The sequence below is a fragment of the Sarcophilus harrisii genome, chromosome 3 (genome assembly GCF_902635505.1).
Source record: "Sarcophilus harrisii chromosome 3, mSarHar1.11, whole genome shotgun sequence".
Taxonomy (NCBI): domain Eukaryota; kingdom Metazoa; phylum Chordata; class Mammalia; order Dasyuromorphia; family Dasyuridae; genus Sarcophilus; species Sarcophilus harrisii.
In genome coordinates, this window is record NC_045428.1 from 307,335,340 (window position 1) to 307,347,523 (window position 12,184).

The 12,184-nt window shown below is 34.2% G+C and overlaps 1 protein-coding gene across 5 annotated transcripts in view; it reads left to right on the forward strand.

Moving 5' to 3' along the window:
- EPHB1 (EPH receptor B1) overlaps nucleotides 1-12,184 on the forward strand; it is a 705,608-nt gene that overhangs the window by 630,236 nt on the left and 63,188 nt on the right. For all 5 annotated transcript variants that reach the window (XM_031959775.1, XM_031959773.1, XM_031959774.1 and 2 more), the window contains exon 11: nucleotides 6,396-6,643. In XM_031959775.1, coding sequence (XP_031815635.1) covers nucleotides 6,396-6,643 — 248 coding nt within the window. The remainder of the gene's footprint in view (nucleotides 1-6,395; nucleotides 6,644-12,184) is intronic.

The following is a 12,184-nucleotide window of genomic DNA, read 5'->3' on the forward strand; positions in this document are numbered from 1 at the left end:
CAATTCAAGCCTTATTTTTTTCTGTTTAATTATGTATACTTGGAGAGAATAGGGCAGGAAGAAGACACGATGTAGTAGACCATGAAGCTGATTTTAAGGTCGAGAAGATGAGTTTATGAGACACAGGGCAAGTCATTTAATTCTTAGTGTTCTAGCCAACTCGCTTAGACTCTAGGTTGCCCCATTAAAAGTTCCCTATACCAATAAAGTCATAAGTACCTAACTCCATCTCTGGTAAGGGGTGGAAGGCAGTGTCAAAGAAAATGTTTAATCCAACATCATCTTGACAAGTATCATCAATAAATCAACATTTATTATACAACATCAAGCATCTAGATAAAAAATGAAAGTAATCCAGTCAACCAGATGTTTCTCATCATCTGGATCTTGCTACCAATATTAATGATAAACTAGTTTTGTCTGGAGAGGCAAAAAAATGCCATGTAATAAGTTTTAGATGGGGATGCAGGAAACTAGCATTAAAATACTGCCTAAGAAACTTACTAACTCTGTGATCATGAACATGTCACATAACTTATCACAATTTAATTTCATTATCTAAAAATAGAGTCATAGTTATATGACTTATCCCATAAAGCTGTTTTTAAATGTCAAAATGCCCTACAAATGTGAATTGTAATTAATGTAAACCTGCTAGGCCAATGGCACCTATTTTAATTTCAATTCAAATTATGTTTCCTTTTTAAAATGTTTTATTTCTAAAATTAGGAATGAGGCTTAAGTTGTTTTTTCCCCCTTTTCTCATAGAGGACATGAAAGAGCTGATTTCTATTCTAACCTTTGCCAACAATTTTGTGCTCCACATTAGTCCCTACAACTCACTTTCTAGTGGCATCGTGGATAAAATGCTTGACCTACAGTAAGGTGGGGAAGCTTTTTTTTTTCTATCAAGGACCATTTTGATATTTATAACATTATTTGGGGACCATCCAAAATTATCAACTTATTTATCTCAAGCAGTGGGAGGTGATTATATCTAGTTGTCAGCTCATCATTTCCTGTGGTGGCCTTAACAAATAATAAGGCCCATAGGCCAGATATTCCTGCTTTTCTCTGTCCCCACCCTACTCCTAGGATAAAGAAGATATATAATGCCTGGGCAACTCTCTGGAGAGCCTCAGGATCAGTCAGAGTCAGGATCAATCAAAGTCCTTGGTCTTTAGGGAGAGAAATGAAGGGGGCAGGCAAGCTGCCACAAGACTTACCAAAGATTAATCCTGGACTCTGGAGTCTGGAGCCTAAAAATCTCTCTTCTCCTCATCCTTGGCAGAGCAACTCTGACCCTTTCCCTCAGCCCTCCAATCCTTGCCTCTGATTACCTCACCAGCACACATTCAGCAAGCACCAATAGTGAGGAGAGCCATCACGTCACCATCTCATCTAAATATATGTATATAGAACCATCATCTCACATCAAATAGGTAATTAGCCTTAAGTGCTTTACAGTCTCAGATTCAAGTACACCTTTTCAGAGTTTCAGCCCTCTACAAAGATATAAATTTTAGCTTTACCTTAGACACTGACTATGTAACTCTAAGCAAGTCATCTAACTTCTGCCTGCCTCAGTTATCTCATCAATCAAATGGGGATGATAATAATAGCACCTACTCCTAGAGTTATGATAAAGATAAAATGAAATAATATTTGTTTTATATTTGTTATAATGTTTTGTGAGCCTTAAAGCATTATTTGTTTTGTTGTTTTCATTGAAACATTTCAGTTGCCCATGACTCTTCATGACCTTGCAAGAATATTTTGCCATTTCTTTCTTCAGTTCCCTTTACCAATAAGGAAAGTGAAGCAAACAGGGCTAACTGACTTCCTCAGGGTAACACAGCTAGTAAGTGTTTGGGGCCAGATTTAGACTCCAGGTCATTCCACTGTAACTTACCTGCTCATTTAGATGTTAGTTATTAATTTGTTGAATGGGAATAATAATACAGACCCACCATTCCCTATAGGACTATAAGGAAGATTAAAAGACATGATGGATGGGTATTTTTAAGACTTAAAAAAACCCCTACACATATTCAAATTGTTTGTGCGAGTGTGTGTGTGTGTGTGTGTGTATGTAAAACATAGACATGAAGTGTGTAATAAATTATCTTTTGAATTTAATTCAACCAGAAATTGTGTGAAAGTACATAGAGATAGACTGTGGCTATATAAACAATACTTAGCAATGAGATGGTTACCTTTGTAAATATTGAACTCCCCTCGCTATAGCTCGGTATGACTACTTGTTGGGAATGTTGGGAAGGAAGCTCCTTTCAAGTAAGAATTGGACTATATTGTTTCTTTTCTTCTTTCCAATGCCGAGATTGTATGATTGTAGTGAATTAAAAAGATCTTTTTGGAGGAGCTAAAATCTACAGGAGTTACTTCATCACCTGAGAGGGTAGAAAAACATTACACTTTTGAGGGCTTTTTTAGACAACAAACCAGTAGAGAAATATGGAAGAGGTGTGTCAGTAAGAATTTTTCTTTAAGATAGAATTTAAAGTAAGGTAGATTTCTTTTCTAATCAGTCAAATATGAAGATGAAAATCTGGTTTAGATTTATGTGGCTGAGAACAATTGATTATTATGATTGAGATTATTACGATATTGAGATTAATATGTGATTGAACTAAAGCTAGTGAGAAAGGCAAAAAATTTGTAACTTTTTTTTAAAGTTCATTTGCTAAGTATTATCTTAAAATAGAATTTTTCTAATGTTAGATTCTAAATCTATCTATTTTATTGAAGTTTTCAAACTAGTTATCAGGATCTTGGAAAGTGAGTATCTGCTAATTCAGATCAGAAGAAGGAAGAAATATATTTCTTGTCATTTAGTTCAGGTGTTCCTTAATTGCAAGAAAACTACTTGAGGAGGAGTAGGAATTTGACCTTATTAATGCTGATTTTGAAAACTTAGTTGTCAAGGGAAACAAGTTTCCCAACCATGTGTTAAATTATAAGTTTATTGGAAGCAGAGATCTTGATGTCCTGTTTAATTAATTACAGTAAGGACAAACATTGTCATTTCTTTGGTCACCTTCGCTAAATGTTCTGGGACTGAAAAAAGGCAAGTCATTGGAGGCTAGAATGGATATTTTTATATTTTTTTTTTTACCTTACCAGCAAACTATTTTCCAGTCATGATGTGTTTGCACACTGCTCCCATGTAACAACATTTAAGGAAGTTAATATTTAATGAAAGTTTCAGTGTCCATGACAATATTACCAACATGACAACTGAGCTAAAAAATCCATCTTGGACTTGGAAATCACAGTATATGGAAATTTCAACTATGGAAATATAAATTAAATACTGATTATACAGGATATCCCAAAAGATTTAGTGCATTTTTAAGCTATTAATGCTGAAAACTTTTGGGATACCTTGTATTTAAATTATAAATGAATACTAACCCTTAGCTTTCTAGAAATAGATTGTTAGAAAAAGCAGGAGTGACAGATATTTACCATCATGCCCAGTCTTTCTCTGGGTCAGCTAGATGACATGGAGAATACAGAGTGTTAGCCTAGAAATCAGGATGATCTGGACAAGTCAATTAACCATTGTTTGCCTCAGTTTCTTCATCTATAAATGGGGATAATAAGAAAACATCTCACAGGGTTACTGTGAAGATAAAATGAGCCAATGTATGTGAAGTGCTTAGTACAGTGCCTGGAACATAGTTTCTATATAAATATTAAATTATTTTATTATTACTTTTATTAGGTGCATGGGTAACTCTCCTGGGGGTCAGATGAAAGTCCTTTCAGTACCAGGGTTATTCATTTTATGTTCTATATTCCATAGTTAAAGAAAAATGTTGGATAACTGGAAAGCATCCCAAGAGGACAAGCAGGACAGCCAGGAAAAGAAGAGAGTTAGTTCTATACTCTGTACAGATCAATGGCCAGGACTAGGGAAAATTTGACCTAAAGAAGAAAAGCCTTAGGAGGAACATGGTGGCTCTTTTCAAGTATATAAATAAGGGTCTATCATGTAGAAGAGAGATTAGATTTTTAGAGAATAGAATCAAGGCAGTAGATTGAAGGAACAGTGAGGTAAATTTATGCTAATGTCACAAAAACTTCCTAACAATTAGAAATATTCATATATGGAGTAGGCTGTCTCCAAAATAATAGGTTTCCCTTGGTTAATGTTATTTTAACAAAGACTCAATGATCACTTATCAGGTCTCTGTTTTGGTGGAAATTTGTTTTTGGCTCTGAGTTGTACTAGATGGACTATGAAGTGCAATTCTAAGATTCTATGATTCTCTCATTCGTCTGGAGCTGAAAACTTTGCAGCTGGGATTCTGACAGAGACACTGATGATGACAAAGAAAAAGAGGCAGAAGAGGAAGACAAAGAAGAAGGAGAAGGAGAAAGAGAAAGAGAAGAGGGGGGAAAGGAGGAGGAGGATAACAACAACAACAACAAGATGATGAAGAAGAAAAAGAAGAGTAGTAGGAGGAGAAAAATAGCTAATACATCAAATTACAAAATCAATTTTAAGAAATCTAAACATACTATCATGATGGATAATAAGTAATAAAATTATAATTGGTAAGAATAAATTAAAATCCTGAACTTAGGTATTTAAAAATAAAATGTCCATATAGATAGAAAGACAAGCTTTTAAAAAGTATTTTATATGAAAAAAAAAAAGCCTTGTGGTTTTATTTGACCAAAAACTTAATTTGAGCCAATGTATTGGGTACAAAAATGTTTTAAAATATTTATGAGACCTTAGCTGCTATCCAATAAAATCTAAGTTCTTTGAGACAAGGGACTGTTTTGTTTAAAAAAAAAGAAAAAAAAAGTCCTGAATAAAGTGTCTAGCACATCCTTCTATTTGTCACATGAGAAATGGTCAAAGAAAGTGAGCTTGTTTAGCCTAGATAAGAAACATCTCAGAGTTGAACTGACAGCTTCCTTCAAGTATTTGAAGAGTCATCATGTGGAAGAGAAGATACAGATTTTTTCTGTGTAATTCAAAAGGACTAAACAAAAATAGTTTTGGGAAATTTATTTTTAAGGTGGTAGTGATTTAATATTTTTTTAAAAAGCAACTTGTATAACATTTAGAATTATCTAAAATAGAGTGAAGTGAGTTCTTTATCACTTAAATTATTTAAGTATACACTGAATTACTACCTGTCCAAAAATGTTGTAAAAGAGATTGCTGTAATAGGTGAAAGATTAGTCAAGTGGTCTCTAAGTTATTGTTTTTTGTTTGTTGTTGATACTTTCTCTACTTCTAAGGATCTATCACATTGCGTGACAGAAAACAAGTGCAATTGGAATTCACAGTACCATTTGGTACTTTTATAACCAATATTGAACTATGATTATATTCATGCTTTTTAAGTAACATTATTCAATTTGAATCTTTTGGGGAAATCAAAACCTTCCCAAGACATGTTGATGATCTTAATATCTCTGTTCAATTTTATACACAAAGTCATTGCAATCCATTTCCTTCCATCCTATGATTTTCCCTATAGTGAGAAACCTGATAACTTCTAACTTAGTAAAGGAGAGGTGGCTTCTTCCCAGAATTATGAATACATTATATAACTGCTAAGTTAATAAGAGAACAAAAAAAGCAAGAGAACACATCCCTATGTTTGCCTATACTGTACTCTATTATTGTTTTTTCTCATCAGAGTAAGGTTTTTTCCCACTAGGCTATCCTTCTGAAAAGTAGAACTTGGGCTTTTGAAGATAGAGTTTTATATTGAATAGTCATTTAATCACTATCACACATAGGATCAGGTACAGAACTACTCTTTGCAGTTACAAAGTAGCCAAACAAAATAGTGTTTAGAGCATATCTGAACAGAGAACAGCAGAATCTTTAGGTAGAAACAATATGGCTTTTCCTGTAGCTAACTTCACTGCAACTATGTCAAATCCCTTTTAATCTAATGCTTGAATATTGCTTAATATCATTTATTCAGTGAGCTACAATACTTAAAAATAATAGCAATGATCCTGGACAGTTCTGGTTCAATCTCCACTAAGAATGTAGATGGTAACAAACAAAAGGAAAATGATTATTGCATTTCTATTATGCAATTGGAATACTGAAATAAAAAAGCAAATGTAATAAAATTAAAATTAATATTTTGAAATTGTATTTTGGTTACAGGAACCTTATGTAATAGCACAGATAGAGAATTTATTTTGGTTTTTCCTCTATATGTTTAATGGGAAGAGATAAGATATAATATTATATTTTAATGAGTATTTTGATCTTTGTCACCTTAATCTAAATTCTACTTAGAATGTTATTATTCTCAGTAAGTTACTTTTCCTTGCCCTCCAAAAGACTGAGAAAGAACAGAATGGTAACTGAATTCTTGTCATTGCAGGCGAATTTGGAGAAGTGTACAAAGGACGTCTGAAATTGCCAGGAAAGAGGGAGATCTATGTGGCCATCAAGACGCTGAAGGCAGGATACTCAGAGAAACAGCGTAGAGATTTCTTGAGTGAGGCCAGCATCATGGGGCAATTTGATCATCCAAATATAATCCGGCTGGAAGGGGTGGTGACCAAGAGCCGTCCGGTCATGATCATCACAGAATTTATGGAGAATGGAGCATTGGACTCCTTCCTCAGGGTAAGAATGAGCCTAGTGACCATCTTGGTAAAAGATAAAGGTGACTAGGGTAAAGCATTAATATCCATGTGGAAAGTAGATATCCTCTTGGCAGACTTGTTATTAAATTAAGAATAATAACTATGATTAAGAGGAGAAAGAAGATAATGCTATATAAGTGTTAATATTTATATAGTACTTTCAGTTTTGCATAATGTTTGACAAATGCTATCTCTTTTGATCCTTGTAACAATTCTAAAAGGTAACAGTATTTTTACCCTCATTTTACAGATGAGGAAACTGAGACTGAAAGAAGTTAAAGTGACTTATGCTAGTCATACAGAGAGACAGTTCTGAAGCAGAATTTGAACTCAGGGCCAGCATTCTATCTCTTACATGACCTAGCTGCACACCTTTCTCTGTATCATCTAAGGTAGAGGTCCAATAGGCCATAAAAGAAAATCTAGTGACACAGTAGCTAAACCTCGGCAAAATGAAATGACCTAAATTAGAAGGAAAGTAACAGAGAAATTAAAATGTCTAAATATAGTCCTCTTTAAGAAAATGTAGCTTTGATTGAGGGATTAAAAATCAATTTCCAACATTTCTCCACAGGAAATGTAGAAAATTCCACCAAGACTTCTAAATTGTGTCCACTGACTTTATACTCAACATTATTTGCAGACTTATGTTCTGACAGCATAGTAAGCTACCATGAGAAGTTCATCTCCAGGATTACAGTTTGGTAATATCAGAATCGTTTGTCATTGGTGGCATAAATCATGACCTACACTGCTCAGTCATTCTTGATAGCACAGTGGACAAAAAAATTCAGCAACTTATCAGCTGTGTGACCATGAACAAGTCATTTAAGAGCTATGAGATGAACCAAGTGTAACGGCATACACTTCTATTTTATTTTATTGGGGATCACTTGAGCACTGGAGTTCTGAGGTACAGTAGGGCTAACGTGGAGGTAAGAATGGTTACGTGAGCAAACTGAAACAGAGGTCACCAGACTCTTGAAGGAAGAAGAACCTGGTTGGTCCAAGTCAAAAAGAGAGAAGGTTTAAAAAAAAAAAAAAAACCTCCCATGCAAATCAGCAGTGAAATTGGGCTATGAGTATCCTTTTTACTTCTAATTTGGGTGAAATAAAAATTTTTAGTCTCAAAAAAAAAAAAAAAAAAAAGGCAAGGACTATTCCCTTATCTGGAGTAGTTTCCCTTTCTAAAATAGCATGCTAACTTCTAGCATAAGAAGATATAGAAGAAAAAGAAAGAAGAAGGAGGAGAAGAAAGAAGGAGGAGGAGGAGGAGAAAGAGGAAGAGAAGAGGAAGAAGAGGAGGAGGAGAAAAAGAAGAAGAAAAGTGGATAATAGCACTCTCATCTTAGAGGGGTTTTGTGAGAACCAAATGAGATAACATAGAGTTATTTGCAAATTTTAAAATGCTGTAAATTTTGTAATAATGATTACTATTGTTGTTGTTTAATATTATGCTATGTATCCATAAAATACTTTATACACAATCTCATTTGATTTTTAATACAATCACCTGAAAAGTAGTACAAATATTATTAACTCTGTCTTCATAGATGAGGAACCCAAAACTCAAAGGGATTTCATGGCTCCTTACTGCTGCCTCTTCCAATCTCTAATTTCCCTCAAGACTCAGTTAAAGTGCTACCTGTATTCTCATTTTCCCTAATGCCTCAAGCTACTACTACTCTTCAAGTCTAATTATATTGTATCTATTGTTTACATACTCAGAAATGTGTCCATTGTCTCCTCTGTAGACTACAAATACTCCAAGAGCAGACATTGCTTCATTTATATCATGAGCAGAATTCCCTGAAGTTAATTTAATGCCTTGCCCATAATTGGTGCCTAAGACATGTTTATTAATTGATTTATTAATTACACAACAGCACAACTGGCCAGGCCTTCTAATTTTAAGACCAGTAGTATTCTTTCTTCTATATCATAAAGGACTTCCTGCCAGGATATGATTATAGCATATGGGAAAGGCTAACAATTCAGTAGGTCTAAATCAGGAATCCTGCAAATGGCTAAGCATGACTGTGAGAATGACTTGTCTCTGAAGTATGGGCTGTGTATACTTGTAACAGTTCCAAGCAACATACAAAAACTGATTGGTAAATTTTCAACATTGGCATTCCTACCCTGAAATTTGGCGAATCCTACAGAAAAGAGCTTAGTTGATTGTTTTGTGGATTGTCTAGATTTAAGAAAATGTTAGTAATGCAAACTGAAATTAAAGGTTAATTTCAAAGTAAACTTAAAGTGGGTGTATTTTACTTTTTCCCCTGGAGAGTTGGTTGTTGAATGTTTATTAAGCATATCTTATCCTTGAGGTCAATTATAGCCTACTTTGTAGTGCTATGGAATGATAGCAATAAACCTGGAAAAGAATCAGCCAGTAGTAGTCAAATTGACTTACAGGATCAGAATTTGACCAAACAACAAGAAAAACCATACAAATAAAAGTTGACTTTACATTGTGCTCTACAAGCAATATATTGTCTAATGAGGCACTTGAATAAAGAGAGTGAAAAATAAAAGTAGGAGACTGGCCAATCCTGTGCATGATTGAAATAGAGTATTATCCCCACTCAGTATCTGAAACTCCATGGAGTAATCATGATGTCTGACAAGAAGTGGTTTGAAAGATAGTTGTTGTACAAAAAGACTTCATCTCCCACCTCCACGCATTTCAATACATATTTCCATGTTTGCAATAAATTCAATGGATTCCCTTTTCTACTAGACCCTGTAGAATCCCTTGCTCTCTTTAAAGCACAACTTAGACATTACCTCCTCTCATGACTCAGCTCCAGTTTTCACTCATCCTCTTAAAATTATTTTGTATTCATTTATGTTTGCTATATGTAGGTTATAGTCTCCCTTGATGGAAGGCAAGCTCTTTGAGGATAGGAACTGGTTCATTTCCCCCCAGGAGCTAGCATGGTGCTTTGCACATGGTAGGCATTTATTTATTTTTTATTGTTGTTGAACTGAATTGAATTGAAACATGGCTGGCACACCTAAACAGAATTAGGAATAATGACGCCCCGAATTGGAACCAGACAATCCACTGACACTGAACCAAAACTCATTGCTATGCAAGTCCACTGGGCTTAGCCATGTAGAGAATAGATGACAACAGAATCCTCAAGTAGCTGCTCTGTGGATAGCTGAAGGTTGGGAGAAGAGAACAATCTAAGGACATCCTTTCATTTCCAATTATGTGATGCTACTGTGGCCTGCTGGAAAACATGAGCAGCATTTAAGTTGCCTCACAGTCATGAGGAATGGGAGAGATCTTTGAGAATATATACATATTGTACATGTATATGTATACATATGTATACAATATATATACACATATAACAACAAACAATAAAACCTATCTACTATCACCGTAGCTATAAATCAAAGTATAATTTACCACTAGCGATATTATGGGCCATTTCCCATGTCTTTTTAGCCACCTCTGCACACATATAAGCAGTTGTTCTCAGAGATGTCCTATATATGTAGAACAGGCCTTTTTGTACATTGGTTAGTAACCTGGAGTTGATATTCATTTATGCTCTGTTTTGTAATGAAAGCAGTACATAAAAGCAAATCTAAGGACTTACTCATTTTGATTTTTTCGTGATTAGAACAGAATTTGGGAAGAATTTCCAAGAAGTTTCTTGGAAACTGTTTTATGACTTCCTTCCTTATCAATTTCTTTTGGTTGGGATTTTATTATGCTTTTCTAAAAAAACATGAACTGGAAACTACAAGATCCCCTCCAAAGAACATGTTCCAGGGAACTATTTTGTAAGGTCAGAAAATAACAAAAAACAACCCCCCCCCAAAAAAAACCCTCATCATTCACTTTAGGCTCAGGAACAGGGAGACAATTTGACATTTTTCTCCTCTATGTGAAAGTAAGGCCTAATTTGTAATAGGGGAAATCCAAGAGCAAGGTGGAAATAGAGAAAAGCAGAAAACAAAGTACTATAAGGAAAAAGGGGGAGAACAAATAAGAGGAATAAGCTAAACAAATTAAGAAAGAAGTGGGATATCTCTCATCTTTTCTTTTCAAAGCATGACAGCAAGTAATCTATAAATGCAATTTCAGTCTTAATATCAAACCCTGGAGTATACCAACTGTAATTGATATATCTAGGGCTTGATAAAATTGAAAAGTAGGTCATCAGTTCAGTTCTATGGGGCCTGTCTTTTAAGGAGTAGGATAAATTTGGTATTTCATTTCTGAGTAAAATGAAAAAGGGTTAGTTCTTAAGTTATATATCTTCCTTTTAGCTCTTGACTTTTTCTTAAACTTATTTTCATTGAAGGGTAGCAATGTCTTTAGGTCCAACTCAGCTTTCTGGGACCCCTATGTAGCCAATTATCCATTCAACACATCAGAAATGATCCTACTCTTTTTATTCTTTTTTTTTTGGCCACTCACATTGATTCTTACATTCCAGAGAGATTACAAAAACAAAATTATCTGACTATATATTAAAATGGTTGATTTTGTGTTCCTAAAATATCCATGCTTGGATCTTACAGAGAATAAATGTATATTTAAACATTTACTTTCTGGAATTGAATACATGACTTAATCTGGTACACCTCTCCTGATTGTAGAACCAATTTTCAAATATTCTTGAACAATGGTTCAAAAAAGATTAACAGATGCCAGGATGTCTTGATAGGCAACCTCTCTATTTCTATGTCAATTGATGTCTCTTATTCAAAGAGAAATAAAACTGAATGGATCTCTTTGAGTTATCTAGTCAAGACAAAATGGAGATATCCCCACTAGAAGCCAAGATATCTCATTCCCATGTGGAAAAAAAAAGTCCACTGAATGGAATAGCATAAGAATTTTACTCTTCTACTTACCATAACTATCTCCTAGGGCAAATTATAACTTCTCAGGATGTTCCCTTCTCTATCGGTACAAAGATGAACGAAGATTAGATGATATCTAAGCCTTTTCTAATTCTAATATTTTCTGTGCTTTTTCCTTAAAGAAAAATGAGTTTCATGTTGACAAATTATTTGAAAAGGGGTCTAAAAAGCTTGTATCATTTCTATCTAGTGTAGCATCAGAAAGTTGCTCCAATTCAAGTATAGAAAGTAATTTCAGCTTAAAAACTGTTAACTATAGGGAAGAAAATTCAAATTGTATATTGCTCAGATATACCTCCATCCATTCATCCATCCAGCCATGGATTTATTGACATTTTAAGTACTCAACCTTTCCAGATTATTTTCCAAAGGAAAATGCAGGAAGGTGGTCGTTCATTCAATTGAATTTCAAAACAAATTTTTTTGTAGTTTATTATCTTTTAAAAAAATTGATGCTAGCAGTTTGGAAAGTTTGTTATACATTTGTAAAATCAAAATGTAACAGTGAAAAATGTTTTCCTTGTGTGTGTTTGTGTCTTATGTCCCTAAATAAATTAAAACATGCATAAGGGCATGATGATATCATATTTTTACTTAACATCTCTCATAGTGCTAAAATGGTGTT